This window comes from Dermochelys coriacea, chromosome 2, assembly GCF_009764565.3.
Source record: "Dermochelys coriacea isolate rDerCor1 chromosome 2, rDerCor1.pri.v4, whole genome shotgun sequence".
Lineage (NCBI taxonomy): Eukaryota > Metazoa > Chordata > Testudines > Dermochelyidae > Dermochelys > Dermochelys coriacea.
The window spans coordinates 32,981,596-32,998,863 of NC_050069.1; the positions used below are offsets into that span (position 1 = coordinate 32,981,596).

Genomic DNA, 17,268 nt, shown 5'->3' on the forward strand with positions numbered 1-17,268 from the left:
TAGGTGTTCTTCTGCACCTTCTTTTGATCGCTTGAAGTTTGTGGCATTGAGGGAAAGTGTCAGCTCTCCTTCAAACATTTGTCTATGAAACAACTGCAGTTTGTTCATTAACACAAATATGCTTTGCACTAGATCAAACAGCAACTGGAATTTTCCTTGTAAGTCCGTATTTAATTAATCCAAATGCAACAGCATTTCTGCAAGAAACGTTAAATCTAGAATCCACCCAGGATCTGTAAGCTCGGGGTGTATTCTGTGCTTCTCTGTAAACAATTTTACTGGTTCCAGGAGCTTGAAAAAATGGGAAATAACTTTTACCTCTTGAGGCCCATCGAATTGTACAGTGAAATGGCAAATTGGCAGGGGAGTTGTCTTCATCCTGTTCTTCAATTAGAATTTGAAATTGTCTGTGATTGAGTGCATTTGAGCGAATGAAATTCACAATGTACAAGTGAGGTTTCATGACATGATCAAATTTGATATTTTTAGATGCCAGTTGCTCCGGGTGAATAATACAGTGAAATGTTCAAAATTCAGGAAAGCTCTCATCAAACTTAAAGCCCTACTAATCCATTCACAGATCCCCACGTGGACTGAGCCCCGTCCATTGCAATGGCAGTGAGCTTCTGTAAAGGCAAGGGGTTTTTTTGTTTTTGTTGTTTTTCCATCTACCAACATTAACATCTCCTTTAGATCTTGTCCACGAGTTCTGTCCTTTAGTGACAGGATATCGAGGAGTTCTTCCCTTACAGCCTAGTTGTCAGACACAGTGTGAACAAATACTAATTTGTGATGGATTGGATCACAGAAACCCCCTTTGGGACTGCCACCTGATGTGCTGAGACTATTCCTGAATCTGTTTCTCCTGGCAGCTTGGGACTTCAGTGCCCTGCCTGGTTTAAGCCAGACACGCTAGCCTGCTGCAAACCCAGACCCAGGTCTGAACCACATTCCTCAACAGCTGCAGGCTTAAAGACAGGAACACTTCTTAAGCTGTTTTCAGTCAACACTCAGATGCCCAGCTCCCAGTGGGGTCCAAACCCCAAATAAATCCTTTTTTATCCTGTATAAAGTTTATACAGGATAAACTCATAAATTGTTCACCCTCTATAACACCAATACATACTCTTGGTTAATAAGTAAAAAGTGATTTTTTTTTTAATAAATACAAAAAGTAGGATTTAAGTGGTTCCAAGTAGTAACATACAGAACAAGTAAATTACCAAACAAAACAAAATATGCAAGTCTATGCCTAATACAGTAAGAAAGTGATTACAGATGAAACCTCACCCTCAGAGGTGTTCCAGTAAGTTTCTTTTACAGACTAGCCTCCTTCTAGTCTGGGTCCAGCAATCACTCCCACCCCTGTGGTTACTGTCCTTTGTTCCAGCCTCTCCAAAGGATACCTGAAAGAGATCTCTTTAGCCAGCTGAAGACAAAATGGAGGGGTTTACAGGGGCTTAAATAGACTATCTTGTGTGTGGTCCCCCTTCTATCTCCTATCCAGAATTCATCTCCAAGACAGAGTTTTGGAGTCACATGGGCGAGTCACATGTCCATGAATGACTGAGTTCTTTACCAGCCCAGCCACATTCCTGGGAAAGCTCAGATGTGGATTAGCATCTCCCAGGTTCATTGTTGGCTTAAGTGTTTCTTGATTGGGCACTTACTGAGAATAGTCTTTTTTCTCAGGAAGCTGACCAACTCCTTCACTGAGGCTACTTAAAATTAAACAAGTACATAGCCAATATTCATAACTTTGAATACAAAAATGATACATGCATACAAATAGGATGAATATATTCAGTAGATCATAACATTTAGAGAGATGTTACATGGCATATGAGCATAAAACATATTTCAGTTATGTCATTATATACATTCATAAGCATATTCCCATAAAGCATTATGGGGTGCAACGTCACACTGATAATTGAGGTTTATCCTATACATTGCACAACTCATCCAAAGCGATCTCAAATATTCACACTGCTGAAGTTGAGTGCAGTTGTAATTTGATGTCACTTTCCAGGTCACAGATTTGGCATTCTATTGTGTGGTGTGAAAGCTGCAGGCCAGAAACTTTCTTTTGTAGATTCTCGTTCTCTGGTGACAGGATTGAAATCACATCAGTGAGGCACGTTTTTATAAACTCGCCTTCAGGATACAGCTTTTTCGCACGGACTATGTGCCAGGCCACTTAATAGGAGGTTAACATTTCAGTCTGCGATCCATTAGCACATCTGGTGAAGAACTGGGCTTCTACATATGTTTGTTTTTTCAAAGTTTTCAGTTTTAAAGTATGGTATTCAGAACCTTGTGGGAATTCTTGATCCATATGTGCATGGCTTGAAGCGAAATGGCGCTGCAAGTTTAAAGATTTGAATTGAGAGATACATGTCTGGCAAAGAAGACACATGGCCGTACCATTATGTTCAATGAAAAAGTACTTATTCTCCCAGTCCTGTTGGAAGCTTCGATTTTCATCTGCGTATTTTTTTTTCCATTTCCACTTGCCTTCCATTGTTAGGTGGTGTAAGAAAAATTTTGATAAAAATTTCCATAGCAGCACAAACAGTGTTTACGCTCCCATTTCCGAGTCCAAACTGAGTAATGTGCTCACCGCGAGCAGTTGTGTAATGTCACAGGAGTGATGTGACATAACGACTATGGAAGCTACTCCCCATCTGCTTGTGTAAAGATTCAAGGAGACAAGAGCCCACTTTCCAAAGTGCTGGGGGGTGCTCGACCCCCAGCTCTGCCCTGACCCAGCCCCCACTCCACCTCTTCCCGCAAATTTTCAGCCCCACCCTGTCTCTTCCTTTCCCTGCCTCATTCTGCCCCCTCCCCGAGCGCAAGATCCTTGCTACTCCCCCCAGAGTCTCCTGTATGCTGCGAAACAGCTGATTGGTAGGTGGGAGGCATGGGGAGGGGGAGACGCTGATTGGCAGGATCGCCAGAGGGCAGGAGGTGTTGAGGGAGGTAGGAGGGGGCTGTTAGGGCTGCTGGTGGGTACTGAGCTTGTAGATGCGTGGGAGACTGGGGGAGGAGTGTGGACGTGGCATGCTCAGGGGAGGGGGCAGGAAGGGGCAGGAGCTTTGGGGGAAAGGGTGGAGTGGGGGCAGGATCTGGGGCAGAGCTGGGGTTGAGCACCCCCTGGCACATTGGAAAGTTGGTGCCTGTGGCTCTAGTCCTGGAGTTGGTGCCTATGCAAGGAGATGCGTATTAACTTCTGAAGAGCCTCATGCAGCTCTGGAGCTGCTGGTTGGCCACCCGTGTCCTAGGAGCACAGCGGGAAGACATAGGTCTGTTTAAGAGCGGGATTCTGCTCTGTGTAGGGGGATTGACCATATGTAAGCAGGACTTGCACGAGAGAGGACAGGTGGACTCTGCCCACCCTGACAGAGTCCCAGAAAGGGTGAGCTGAGACTGGCTTTGTGTGTCTCAGGACTTACGTTTTCAAAGATCGGTGACACTCAAGTGCTTTAACAAAGTCACTGTGGTTAAGAAATTCCTTTGCTTAGGGCTTGGCTTCACTTGCGAGTTACAGTGCAATAAAGCAGCCCCAGGCACCCTAGCTCACTCCCCGTCCACACTGGCAAGGTACATAGAGCGCTCTGAATCTGCGGCTACAGCGCTGCTGGTACTCCACGTCGACAAGAAGATTAACGCTTGTTGCATAGTGGCTGAAATGCCCGGGTGTCAGCGTAAACGAAGTGTTGCATTACTGCACCCTACATCCCAAGGAAGGGTGTCAGACCACAGATCTGACCCCTAGAGTGTGCCCTTCCGGAGAGCGTCCCAGAGCTAGGAGCAATGACCAAAAAATGCTACACAGACCCAGTTGGCCTTGGAAGCATGTGGCACCCAGAAATTGGGTCTATGCATGACAGACTGGTGAAGGGGTATTGAGCCAGGTTATCTCTCAGAGCGTTCCCTGGCTTTTAATCCTAGGAATAAAAGATGCTTCCACTGAATCCCCTTTCCTCCTTGCCCTCATGTGATAGCACATGTTGCTACTGATGCCTTATTGAGCCTTTTCTAAACTGTTAATATTGATATGTTGGTGGGTGAAAAATATTTAAAATAAACACTTATCATATTTGTAGCCTTACAAAAGAGCATCTTAAAATTGTTGCATGGTCTGCCCACCAATAGTTAAAATAATACACCAGTAGGGAAATCCAAAGAAAAAAATAATTGCCGATTTTAATATTTGGGGTGGATGGGAGGAATGTGGGACAGTTCTGTAATTTAGCAAGGTTAGAGACTCTTGAAAAGATGTACATCTGTGTAAAGAAGTTATTGAATCATACATTGAGAGATAAGAGAAAAATTCAGTACTTCTGCTGTGGAGATTTTATGATTGGCTTATAAAATAATACTTCTACTTTAGTGAAACTGGCAGTATCCTAAGGAATATATTTCTGTTTCTAATAATTGTGCTTGGGTGTGTTGCTTTAATGTATCTGTGCCTCCCTTGTTTATTAATAGTACTCATAGCTGAAAAGTTAGAGTGACATATTGATCTAATTGCAAACTGATTCAGGAATCAAGTCAGGAATGTATTCAGTGTGTTTGTTGCTTTACCCATAGTAAATGCTAACCATTCAGGCATGGTTACCTTGGAGATCTTTGGTTATGAAACAGACCTTTAGATTTTAGGTAAATAGAAGCTGATATGATGATGGAATTTATTTTTAAGGGAAGAACATCTTCTGACCTTTGGCACCCTCCAAGAGAGCTTCTTTGTTATTTTATATTAGTGCGACAATACGCAGATTGAACTCTGTGTGACAGAAAGCCTGGCCATACAATGGAATAATTTAGTATGCCCTCATCAATCCTATCTATTTTGTCTAATTGCTATATAGCACTCATCACCATGGTGTCTTGGTTCTAGGGTATAGGCATAATATAATTTAAAAAAATAAAGGCAACATATATTTCATCTTTCAAATGTGTAATGATCAATTTTTCTATACCACTGCAGTTGCAAGGCTTTATATGTGATTTTAAGATATTGGTATTCAGCTTTCTGTGCATAAAATGGACACCTCTTTGTGAAGATCGATGTTTGTTTGTTTGTTTGTTTGTTTGTTTGTTTGTTTTCCTCTTAGTAATTACATGTATAAGAAATCCATTGTATTTGATGCTTACAATTGGTAAGAAAAGAAGATGCATCAGATAAAATGTACAGTATTACATATCAAGATGTAAAATCCCATTGTATTTTTTTATTATAACACAAAGCTTTTGTTTGAGTGCTTGAAATGTCCATTACTGCGTGTGTGTGCGCGCGCGCACATGCGTGCCTTGTGCACTAGTATGGGAGAATTTTCTGTACCAGTAGGGGCAGCCATGCCTGCGACCATATGTCCCTTGTACTCCAAGCCGAGGGTATAAATGGCGGTGCTGCCCTGTCCATCCTTCAGTTCCTTCTTACAGGTATGGATGATATCCCGAGATTGATGTCAGCTTGATTCCTCCTGTAAAAGTGCCTTCATAGTTAGTTGTCTATCTGGTTATAGTTAATGGCACTTGTTTTGGGGTCCCTTTGGATCCTCTTTCAATATTTTCCCCTTTTGTCCCACTCCCCTCCCTTCCTCATTTGTCAATAGTTTGTGGGATCTGGGCTGTGCCCTGTACTTGGGAAGCCTGTAACAAGGCCTTCCAGCTTCAAGCCCTTCTCCAGGTGTGTCACATTGATGTCCATGAGTGATCCTCAGTCTTGCTGTTTTGAAGTGCTTGGGTGAGGATCACATCAGGATGGGTGTCCAATTTTCCAGGGCTTCCAGACAAGAACTAAGCAGCAAAGAGAACAGTATCTCAGATACATCCTCATGGAGGGCCCTTTTGCGTGGCATCAGACCCACTTGTGTTGGATCAAGAGAGTTCCTCAATTACTCCTTCCAGGAGTGGCCCTATGGCCTTATATCTATGGACATACAGGAGGAGATCCCCCTCACTGGAACAGTCTTCAAAGACACACAAGCATTCTGAACACCCTTGACCTTCAGAGCTTACAAAGAGGATAGTTTCGAGGTCATCAGAGTCCTTGGTATGGGACTCCTCTGCTACAGTAGTTAGCCATTCCGATACCGAAGATAGCACCCTTCAGCCTGCCGCTTCCCAGTACCACAACATGGTGACTCTTTTAGAGCTGAGTCGTTGTCTCTGGTACCTGTTCCAAGACCGCTGAGGCCAGCTACTTCCTTGACACAAACAGTGGAGCCATCGACCCTTTTCAGAGTAGGGCAGAGATCCCTTGCCGTACAGACCACTCTGGAGGCTTATTCAGCTGCAAAAGATCAGCTGAGCTTCTTGGTACCGCCCTTGCTGATCATCCAGACCGACAGTGTCCTGCTGGGGCAGTTACACATGATGCCCATATCTGTATGTGTTATGGCATTTGTGACTTCAAGCTCAATATTGCTTCCCTCGATCCCCTAATGCCAGCTCCAAGATCACGATGGTACTCATGGCCACTGATACTGATATCCAGAAGGCCCTGATGTTGCCACCAGTATATCCCATCATAAATCACAGTCTTGATCTTGGTATTGCACCACCCTTGCTTACAGAGTCCTGAGTGTGAAATGGATTCCTACATTTCCCACTTCAGAGAATCCAGGGCATCCTCCAGGAACCATTTCCCCTTGCATCAAAGTTGTGCTAACAAGAACAGGTTGAAGGACTGGAGTCCTGGTGTAGACACAACTGGTGTCTGGTGCTATACCAGCCACACCATTGGCCTTCCTGGAGATGCCACCAATGTTCAGGTCCTTGTCTCTGCTGCACTTCTGAAAGACATCCCCAAGAAGGGAAGTTTACCCATCTGATACCAATGGACTGTTCAAAGTCAGTACTGAGCAACCAGTGCATTACAGAAACATGCCTGTCAAAGAGGGAGATTTCACCAACTGATAATGACAGACCACTTGATGTTGGTAACGAGCTTCTGCTGGGCACCAAAGACCAGGTCTGCCCACTGCCTGTATTAGCTATGTCTTCTACGTTGACAGTTCAAGACCATCTTCAACTAGCCTGCTGCCTCTGAATGCTTCATCCTTGTCACCATTTGAGGCTCTGGTACCAAACACACCTAATGATTTTAAGTCCTGTTAAAAACTCCTGAAAAGGATAGCTATGTCCCTTGGTATACAAATGGAGTTTGTGAAGGAGAAAAACCTCACAAACACAGACATTTTACCTCCTGCCTCAAGAGGGAAAGTTGTCCTCCCTATAAATAAGTCAATTATGTAACCTATTAAAGCCTTATGGAAAATTCCATCATCCATCGTGCCTGTGGCAAAGGGTACAGAATGCAATTACTAGGTTCCATCACATGGGTTCAAACAGTTCTGTCAGAACCCCACCAGGCTCCTGGGATTGTTAGCAGTAAATGAAAGACTTTGCCAAGATAGAGCAAAAGCTACACCTGAAAGAAAAGGATGCAAACAAATTTAAACATTTTTGGTAGAAAGGTTTATTAAGTTGAAGGTTTATAGCTCTGCATAACTTGCCATCAGGCCCTTTGACTGTTATAACTAGGATGCCATGTCCAGGTTCATCAGTAAACTGCCTGAAGACTTCAGAGGCGAGTTCCAGTTCCTCCTGGTGAAGGGTTGATGGGTTGTAAAGTTTGCTCTGCAGACTTACCTGGATGTTATAGACTCAACTGCCAAAGTCACAGTGATGGCAGTAACCATGAGCTGCTTGTTATGGCACCAATTGGGGATTCCTGTGGAAGTACAAATGATATTGAAGATCTCCCCTTCGAAGGCTGTGCTTTAGTGTCCTGAAGACTGATGAAACATTACATAGGTTAAAAGATTCCAAGGCAGTATTGAAATTGCTGTATAAGCCATCCACCAAAAGAGCAAAGTTTTGATCTCAGTTTCAACTGAGGCAGTGGTATTCTATGCCTAGACAAGTAGACCAGTGTAGGCAAAAACAGAGGCAATGAAGAAGTAGTGTTTGAAAACCAATTTAATCACATATAAGATCCTTCTAATCTGAAGAGATCAGTCACGTAGCCAGGTTAATATATGATTTAAGATCTTAACCAATAATCACACTGCTGCCAATCTGAGGAGGCTGCAGGAAGAGACATCTGGGTGAAATGAGTCTCTTCTATGGCCCATTGTGAGAGCTAAGGGTATGTCTACATTACAAAATTAGGTCGATCTTATAGAAGTCTGTTTTTTAGAAATCAGTTTTATACAGTCGATTGCATATGTCCACACTAAGTGCATTAAGTCGGCGGAGTGCGTCCACAGTACTGTGGCTAGCATAGAGTTTCAGAGCATTGCACTGTGGGTAGCTATCGCACAGTTCCCGCAGTCTCCAATGCCCATTGGAATTCTGGGTTGAACTCCCAATGCCTGATGGGCAAAAACATTGTCGTGTAGTTTTGGGTACATATCGTCAGTCACCCCTCCCTCCATGAAAGCAAGAGCAGATAATCGTTTTGCGCCTTTTTTCCCCATGCAGATGCCATACTACTGTCAGCGGACGGTGCAGTAGGACTGCTAACTGTCGTCATCCACCGCTTCCGCTGCAACTTTGCTCTGCTGCTCTTGTCTCAATAGCGAATTTCTCCATGTTGTCTGTCATGTGCTTGTGTTCTTCCTTGGAAAATGTGTGTCGTGCTAACCGTCGTCCTCCACCGCTTCCGCTGCAACTCTGCTCTCCTGGTGCCATGAATCCACCTTGCAGGTCCTCTAGTCGTTCTGTATAAATATCTATTCTCGTGGCATCAGTCATCCAGTGCTTCCGCTGTAACTCTGCTCTCCTACAGATGCCATGCCACAGCAAGCATGGAGCCCGCTCAGCTCACTGCTGCTGTTGTGAGCATTGCAAACACCTAACGCATTATCCTGCAGTATTTGGAGTGGGTAAATGTACTGTGGGGGCTGCTGTGATCCAAGTAGCCAACACAATCAGTGAGCTGCTGCTATCAAGGGTAGTGACTCAGGGAACCCCAATGCAGCACAGCCATCCACTATGACCTGCACATTTCCCAAACTGTGGTGGGGTGATTGACTGATATCCCTAACTTGGGAACGGACCACCTTGGCAGCCAGTACGTAAACTGCAAGGGGTACTTTTCAGATGGTGCTGCAAGCACTGGTGGATCACAAGAGACGTTTCACCGACATCAATGTGGGATGGCCGGGAGAGGTGCATGACGCTCACATCTTCAGGAACTCTGGTCTGTTTGAACAGCTGCAGGAAGGAAATTACTTCCAAGACCAGAAAATTACTGTTGGGGATGTTGAAATGTCTATAGCTACCCTTGGTGACCCAGCCTACCCCTTAATGCCATGGCTCATGAAGCCATACACAGGCACCCTGAACTGCTCCTGACTACTGTCCAACTATAGGCTGAGCAAGTGCAGAATGGTGGTAGAATGTGCATGTGGATGTTTAAAAACTCGTTGGCGCAATTTATTGACTAGGTTAGACCTCAGCAAAACCATTATTCCCATTGTTATTGCTGCTTGTTGTGTGCTCCACGATATCTGTGAGAGTAAGGGGTAGATGTTCATGGCGGGGTGGGAGGTTGAGGCAAATTGCCTGGGAGGGGTGGGTGAGGAGGGACGCACTGGGTGGGGTGGTGGATGAGGAGAGGAGGGAAGGACAAGGCCACACTATAGTTCAAAACTTTATTGAATGCCGGCCTTCTGTTGCTTGTGCAATCTTCTGGGGTGGAGCGGCTGGGTGCCCGTAGCCTCTCCCCGTCCCAGTACTCCTCCCCTCCCCATTTTTGGGCATCTGGGTGAGGAGGATATGGAACTTGGGGAGGAGGGCAGGCAGTTATACAGGAGCTGCAGTGGCGGTCTGTGCTTCTGCTGCCTTTTCTGTAGCTCCACCATATGCCTGAGCATGTCAGTTTGCTTCCCCCGTTTGACTCAGCATTGCATCTTCCCTCCTCTCATCGCACTCCTCCCTCCTCTTATCGCGTTCATTTAACACTTTCCTGGTCTCTGCCATTGTTTGCCTCCACGCATTCTGCTGAGCTCTTTCAGTGCAGGAGGACTGCATGAGCTCTGAGAACATTTCATGGCAAGTGCATTTTTTTTCACCTTCTAATCTGCACTAGACTCTGGGACGGAGATAATAGGAGGAGCGTAGAAACATTTGCAGCTGCAGGAGGAAAAAGGAGAGAGTAGTATTTAAAAAGATGCATTTTAGAGAACAAAGGGAAGACTATTTCACACTGAATCAAGAGATTCACATTACATAGCATATCTACTTTGGGTTCAAGGTCTCATTTTGCCTCTTATATTGAGTGCCTGCCAGTTTGGCATGATAAGGCAAAGGCTCTCAGCTTCTTCAACTTTCATAACATGTGGGAACGGTTTCAAACAGCAGCACTCTCCTTTCCCATACCAATCAAAGCCCGTTGGGTTGGCCATTTAAAAGGAGGGGCTGTGATTTTTAGGGTGAATGTGCAGCACACACCCCTCTCCTCCCACGTGGCTAGTATCGGGGAAGATCCCTGTTGGCCAAACACAAACAGCTCAGCATGAACGGGCCTCCCCCCATAGCGTGGCTAACAGCGGGGATGATTTCTTTTCAGCCAAAGGCAAACAGCCTAGCAGGATTGGGCACCTTTGAATGTCTCCTTAAACAAATTTCCCGTATTTGAACCAGGTGACCATGAATGAAATCGCTCTCCTGAGGCGAACACAAAGAGATAAATAATGGATGTTGCTTGAATGCCACCAAAGCCCGGGCCCATTCGCTGCAATGCTTTGTTCTGCAATGATTCCAGACTACTTGCTACTGGCTTGGCGTGGTAAAAGTGTCGTACCATGGAGGACAGAATAAGGCTGACCTCCCCAGAAACCTTCTGCGAAGGCTTTTAGAGTACCTCCAGGAGAGCTTCATGGAAATGTCCCTGGAGGATTTCTGCTCCACCCCCAGACATGTTAACAGACTTTTCCAGTAGTTATATTGGCCGTGAATGCATCCCGAGTCTTGAGGGCAAATTAATCATTAAACACGCTTGCTTTTAAACCCTATATTAGATTTATAAAGGTACGCTTACCAGAGGTGCCTTCTCTGGCTTCATGGTCCGGGAGCCCGCCTTGGGAGGGTATTGGCTCCAGAGTGATAAACAGTTCCTGGCTGCTGGGGAGAAGGGATTCTCCACTTGCCTGCTGTGTGCTCTTCTCCTAATCTTCCTCATCCACAAAATCCTCATCCCTGTTGCGTGAGACTCTCCCCTTGCAGGTGTCCACGGACAGTGGTGGGGTAGTGGTAGGAGCGCTCCCTAGAATTCCATGCAGCTCATCATAGAAGCGGCATGTATGGGGCTCTGACCCCGAGCAACCATTTGCATCCTTCGTTTTTTGGTAGGCTTACCTCAGCTCCTTAACTTTCACGCGGCACTGATATGAGTCCCTGTTGTAGCCTCTGTCCATCATGCCCTTGGAGATTTTGGCAAATATATTGGCATTTTGTCTTTTGGAACAGAGTTCTGCCTGCACAGATTCTTCTCCCCGTACAGCGATCAGATCCAGTGTCTCCCGTTCAGTCCATGCTGGAACTCTTTTACGATTCTGGGACTCCATGGTCACCTGTGCTGATGAGCTCTTCATGGTCACCTGTGCTGATCAGCTCGTCACGCTGGCCCAACAGGAAATGAAATTCAAAAGTTCCCAGGGCTTTTCCTATCTACCTGGCCAGTGCATCTTATTTGAGAGTGATGTCCAGAGCGTTCACAATGGAGCACTCTGGAATAGCTCCCGGAGGCCAATACCCTCAAATTGCATCCACACTACCCCAAATTTGACCCAGAGAAGTCAATTTTAGCGCTACTCCCCTCGCCAGAGAGGAGTACAGAAATTAAACGCTGCTAAATTCAACCTAAACTCATAGAGTAGACTAGGGCTAAGGGTCTTTATTGGGTCATCAAGCTTGAGTAGTCTATTCACTAGACTGGATGTAAACTACCTTGGGTATTGCCCCAGGAACAAACACATTTGAAATACAGCTATATAGCCAATATTAATCCAGAGTAACCTTTCAGTATTTAATGTTCCAATTATTTTTCTTTCAATAAAGACCTAGTGTCTGGATGAAGTAGAGTACCCACAATTCACTGTTGCTTTGAGCAGGCAGGCTTGATAGTACTGTATAATATTTGGAACAGCTGTGACCATTCTGTTTTAGATCTGCACATAAAGGAGATTTTTGGGAGTCATTTGAAGTCTGATCCCTTCTTGATCATTAAGTATCAGCACAGAGGACTAGACTTGATAACTTCTATATTTCTGTGATTCTATCCCGTAGCACTTCTTATGAGAATAGAGATGTTATCTTTCATACTTCTGGTTAAATTCCAACTTGGGCTATTATATTCTAACTAAAATGTTTCTATAGCTTTAGGTAAATATGGTGGTGGTCAGTTCAGTCCTAAACAGTTTAATGTTACTGAGAACTGAAACATGGAAATGGCTTCATCTTAAATGAAGTGTTCTGGTGGTTGTACTATATGTCTATTTCAGTTTGTAAAGTGCTTTAAGATGAAAGATAATTCTTAATATAAAATATATAGCATTTTCGTGGTGACAGATGTAAGAGCTAGCTATAAAATAGAATTAGCTTGTTCTGTACTATGCAGTTAAATTTTGAAATGTGGATATATTTTGACTTATCAGTGGTTTTTAGTAGAGAAGCTGGTCAACAGATGTAATAAAATTGGATGTAATAAAACAGCTATTCATGAAGTGCTTTATTCATATCTAATTCTGCCAACATCTCATTGCTTTTTGCTTATAGGATACTGCCCTTCGAAAGCCAAGAGAAGTATTCAGGCTACCTACAGACTTGACAGCTTGTGATAATCGCCTTTGTGCATCAATACACTTTTCGTCTTCTACCTGGGTTACCATTTCAGATGGAACAGGAAGATTGTATCTTATTAAAACGGGCAAACGTGGAGATGCTGCATCTGAAAAGTGGGAGGTAAGTTTTGCTAAAATATTAGTTTTATAAGTGTCGTTCTCATACTATTCCTGTTTTAGGATTCAATCTTGTAAAGGGCTGCACACTTTTCCGAGTAGTTCATACATTTATAAGCTCAGAAGGGACCACTGTCATCTAGTCTGACTACCTGCATAATACAGTCCACAGAAGTTGCCTGAGTTATTTCCTGTTTGAACTAGAGCATGTACTTTAGAAAACCGTCCAGTTTTGTTTTAAAAATTGCCAGTTTTGGAGAATCCACCACAACCCACAGTAAGTTGTTTCAGTAGTCAATTACTCACTGTTAAAAATTTGTGTATTACTTCCATTCTGAATTTGCCTAGCTTCAATATCTAGCCATTGGATTGTGTTGCACTTTTTATCTGTGCAATTAAAAGGTCCATTATCTATCTTTTTTTTTTTTTTTGTTCCCCATGTAGGTACTTATAAATTATGAACTATGATAAAGTTATACCTTAACCTACTTTCATTCCTCCACACCTTGGGCATTTATACTCCACCCCCAAAGAGGAAGCACCATGAACAGATATATAAGCCACAGCCTCTTCCATAGCCTTTCTACCACCAACAATCATTTGAACTGCCATATAAGCACCAAACAGTACAGAAACCAAGGTATGCAGCTGTGATGTTCACCCACCGGTCCAGATAACACCAGAGGGGATCTGCTAGATCACTCCAATCCCTGACTCTGGGAGCCAGCCTTACCCTGCTCAGCTGTGAGAACCCCCAATCGTGGGCTGTTAATGCACAGCCTCTGGCATGTAAGCTGCTCCTTGGATTGTGCAACTGAATGACACTAGCCAATATCTCTGGTCCCAGACACAACCCTAGGAATGTCCAGTTATGCCCGCTGGACGCTGCAAGCTTATATGAGTTTGTCAATTTAACAAATTGATATGTACCAGGCTTGTTATCCCAAGGGGTGTCTGACATGCTTCAAACCAAATGCACTGTTTCAGGTAGAATAAACAAACAGTTTTATTAACTACAAAGATAGATTGTAAGTGATTATATGTCAAAACATAACAAGTCACAATGAAATAAATGCAAAACGCATTCTAAGCCAGTGCCCATACAAACAAACTTAGATGCTTCTCACTACAGGCTGACTGGTTGCTCTTCAGCCAGGCTCTCCCAATTGATCAGCACTTTAGTCGCTTGGTGGTGATGTCTGTAGATGGAGATAGAAGGGAGGAAGAACATGGCAAATGTCTCTGTTTTATCACGTTCGTTCTTCTCTCTTGGCTTTGCCCCCTCACCCTTTCAGAGTCAGGTGAGTCCTCATCACAGTCCCAAACTGACCAAAGGAACTGGGGGATGACTCACTCGAGAGTCCAACAGATCCTTTGTTGTTGCCAAGCCAGTGTCCTTTGCTCCTGTGATGCTGGGCTGGGTTTGTCCCATCCGTGCCCTAATAAGGTGTGAACTGCCACTCTGCTCTTAGAGAGTTTTTGCCAGGGCTTGCTTTAAGCCATGAGGACACATTTTCAGCCTCATAACTGTATATATGAAATTACAGCCTATAACGTTATTATAACATTACCAAAACAACAATGCTCAGTACATCATGGACCTTCCGCAGACACCTGACATGACAAACTTTTCATTAGATATCACATAATCATATTATAAGGATGAACATGGGGGTGTAGGGTGTTCCCACAAGGTAGAGAACATCACAGAAGCCCCATCCTTCCTGAAGATAGCTATCCTTCTTGCAAGCTCATCTACTGGCTAAAAGTTACTTGTGACAGGACGCTTGGGAGTTGCACACCATTGCAAGGGTGCGATCCCCACCAGTTTCCAAAGTCAGCTTTGGTGGCCAACAAGTGTACTTTGCCTACAACTGGGGAGCTACAACAATATACAAGTGTGTACTAGATATCTTCCACTTTGGCTATGCTGCCAAGTTTTTCTCCACCTCCTCCAAAACCCCATTTCTGACCTCCCTTCAGAGACCACTAACAAGGAAATCCTCTAACCAGAAGTGGAATCTCTTCTCAAGTGAGGAACTGTGGAGTGAGTGTCACCTCAGCAACAAGGGAAAGGGTTCTATTCCAACTATTTCGTAGTTTCGAAGAAAAAGGGAGGCTGGAGGCCCATTCTTTACCTATACCAGCTAAATATTTTTATTTGCAGATTAAAATTTTGCATGGTTACATTGACATCAATAATTTCCTCCTTGGAAAAAGTCCGCAGCTCTCAACACAAAAGAGACTTACTTTTGTGCAGACATTCACCTATCCCACAGAACTTTACCAGTTTAGGATACTCCCATTTGGTCTGGCAGTGGCATCCAGGGTCTTTACAAAGGTCTTCACAGTGGTGGCTGTACAGATGAGATGAATGGGCTATGCCACCTTCCCATACTTGGACAACTGGTTTTTAACAGGCGGGGATCCTGTCTGGAGGTTTAGTCAGTAACCTTTTCTTTCTCTGCCTCCTAGCATTCTTGGGTATCTGCATAAACATGGAAAAGTCTACTCCGAATGCTCCGCAGATCATAGACTTTATAGGGGCATCCCTTTCCTACCTCTCACACCCAATGTGGTGGTGATCACAGATGCGTCCCTCATAGGCTGGGGAACCCATATGGGCGGTCACACAGCACAATGAATATGGACACCTTGAGAAGTCAGGATGCATATCAGTCTCCTGGAATGAATGTTGGTCAGATGGGCATGCAGTACACTCTTGCCACTCGTAAAATCCCGATATGTCCAGGTAATTTCAGACATTACAGCAGTCTTCAATATAACCAAATGGAGACAAAATCCCTTCTGCTGTGCATAGAGGCGGTCGGCTGGAACTAGAGTATCTGGAACTACATCACGGTTTCTGCAACATTCCTTTCCAGGTGCTTATCATGTGCTTGTAGACAGTCTCAGCAAGCATTTCACCACTGATCTATTACTCCTGAGGGTATTTTGTGCCACTGCGCAGACACAGAATTCATATCATCCTCAGATTTCTTTGCTTCCCCGCAGAAAAATGACTTCTGAGGGGAAGGAAAGGGAAGCCACAATAGTGGTCACTCGCTCCTCCCCGGCAGCCTTGAGCGGCTGGCAGAGATGTAAATCAGCACCGGGGGAGCGTAGAGGGTCTGGGGGTGTGTATGGGGAGATGTCAGTCACCACTGGAGGGGGTGGGGCTGGGCAGGCAAGCGGACAAGAGAGAGACTGTCCCTCAGGCTCGTTGCAGCATGCTTGGCTTGGGGAGGGTCCAGGCTTCGGGGTGTTTGGAGGTGGGCATGAGGCAGGCTCTGTCCCCTCAGGCAGAGCATAATCTAGCAGCCTGTCTGCTTAGTTGTTCCAATTGTTGTTAATGGATTGTTCCCATTCTTAGTGAATTCCCCCAGGAGCATAAAACACACGTAAAAGTTCTAAAGCTCCTTTTCATTGCCAAAGTGGTGTAAAGGAATCTTATTGTAAAGGATAGCATGGCCTATCCTAAGGCCAATCCTATTCAATTTATTCATTAATGATCTGGAGAAAGGGGTAAACAGTGAGGTGGCAAAGTTTGCAGATGATACTAAGCTGCTCAAGATAGTTAAGACCAAAGCAGACTGTGAAGAACTTCAAAAAGATCTCACAAAACTAAGTGATTGGGCAACAAAATGGCAAATGAAATTTAATGTGGATAAATGTAAAGTAATGCACATTGGAAAAAAATAACCCCAACTATACATACAATATGATGGGGGGGCTAATTTAGCTACAACTAATGAGAAAGATTTTGGCATCATCATGGATAGTTCTCTGAAGACATCTAAGCAGTGTGCAGTGGCAGTCAAAAAATCAAATGGGATGTTAGGAATCGTTAAAAAAGGGATAAGGAATAAGAAGATCTTGTTGCCCTTATATAAATCCATGATACGCCCCCATCTTGAATACTGCGTACAGATGTGGTCCCCTCATCTCAAGATATACTGGCATTAGAAAAGGTTCAGAAAAGGATAAAATGATTAGAGGTTTGGAACAGGTCCCATATGAGGAGAGATTAAAGAGGCTAGGACTTTTCAGCTTGGAAAAGAGGAGACTAAGGGGGGGTATGATAGAGGTATATAAAATCATGAGTGGTCTGGAGAAAGTGAACAAGGAAAAGTTATTTACTCGTTCCCTTAATATAAGAACTAGGGGCCACCAAATGAAATGTAATGGGTAGAAGGTTTAAAACAAATAAAAAGAAGTTCTTCTTCACTCAGCACACAACCAACCTGTGGAACTCCTTGCCTGAGGAGGTTGTAAAGGCTGGCTAACCTAG

General features: G+C 44.2%; 1 protein-coding gene across 1 annotated transcript in view; it reads left to right on the forward strand.

Moving 5' to 3' along the window:
• NUDCD1 (NudC domain containing 1) overlaps window positions 1–17,268 on the forward strand; it is a 145,587-nt gene that overhangs the window by 35,969 nt on the left and 92,350 nt on the right. Inside the window, exon 3 of the mRNA XM_038391404.2 lies at window positions 12,796–12,981. Within this exon, the coding sequence (XP_038247332.1) occupies window positions 12,796–12,981 (186 nt within the window). The remainder of the gene's footprint in view (window positions 1–12,795; window positions 12,982–17,268) is intronic.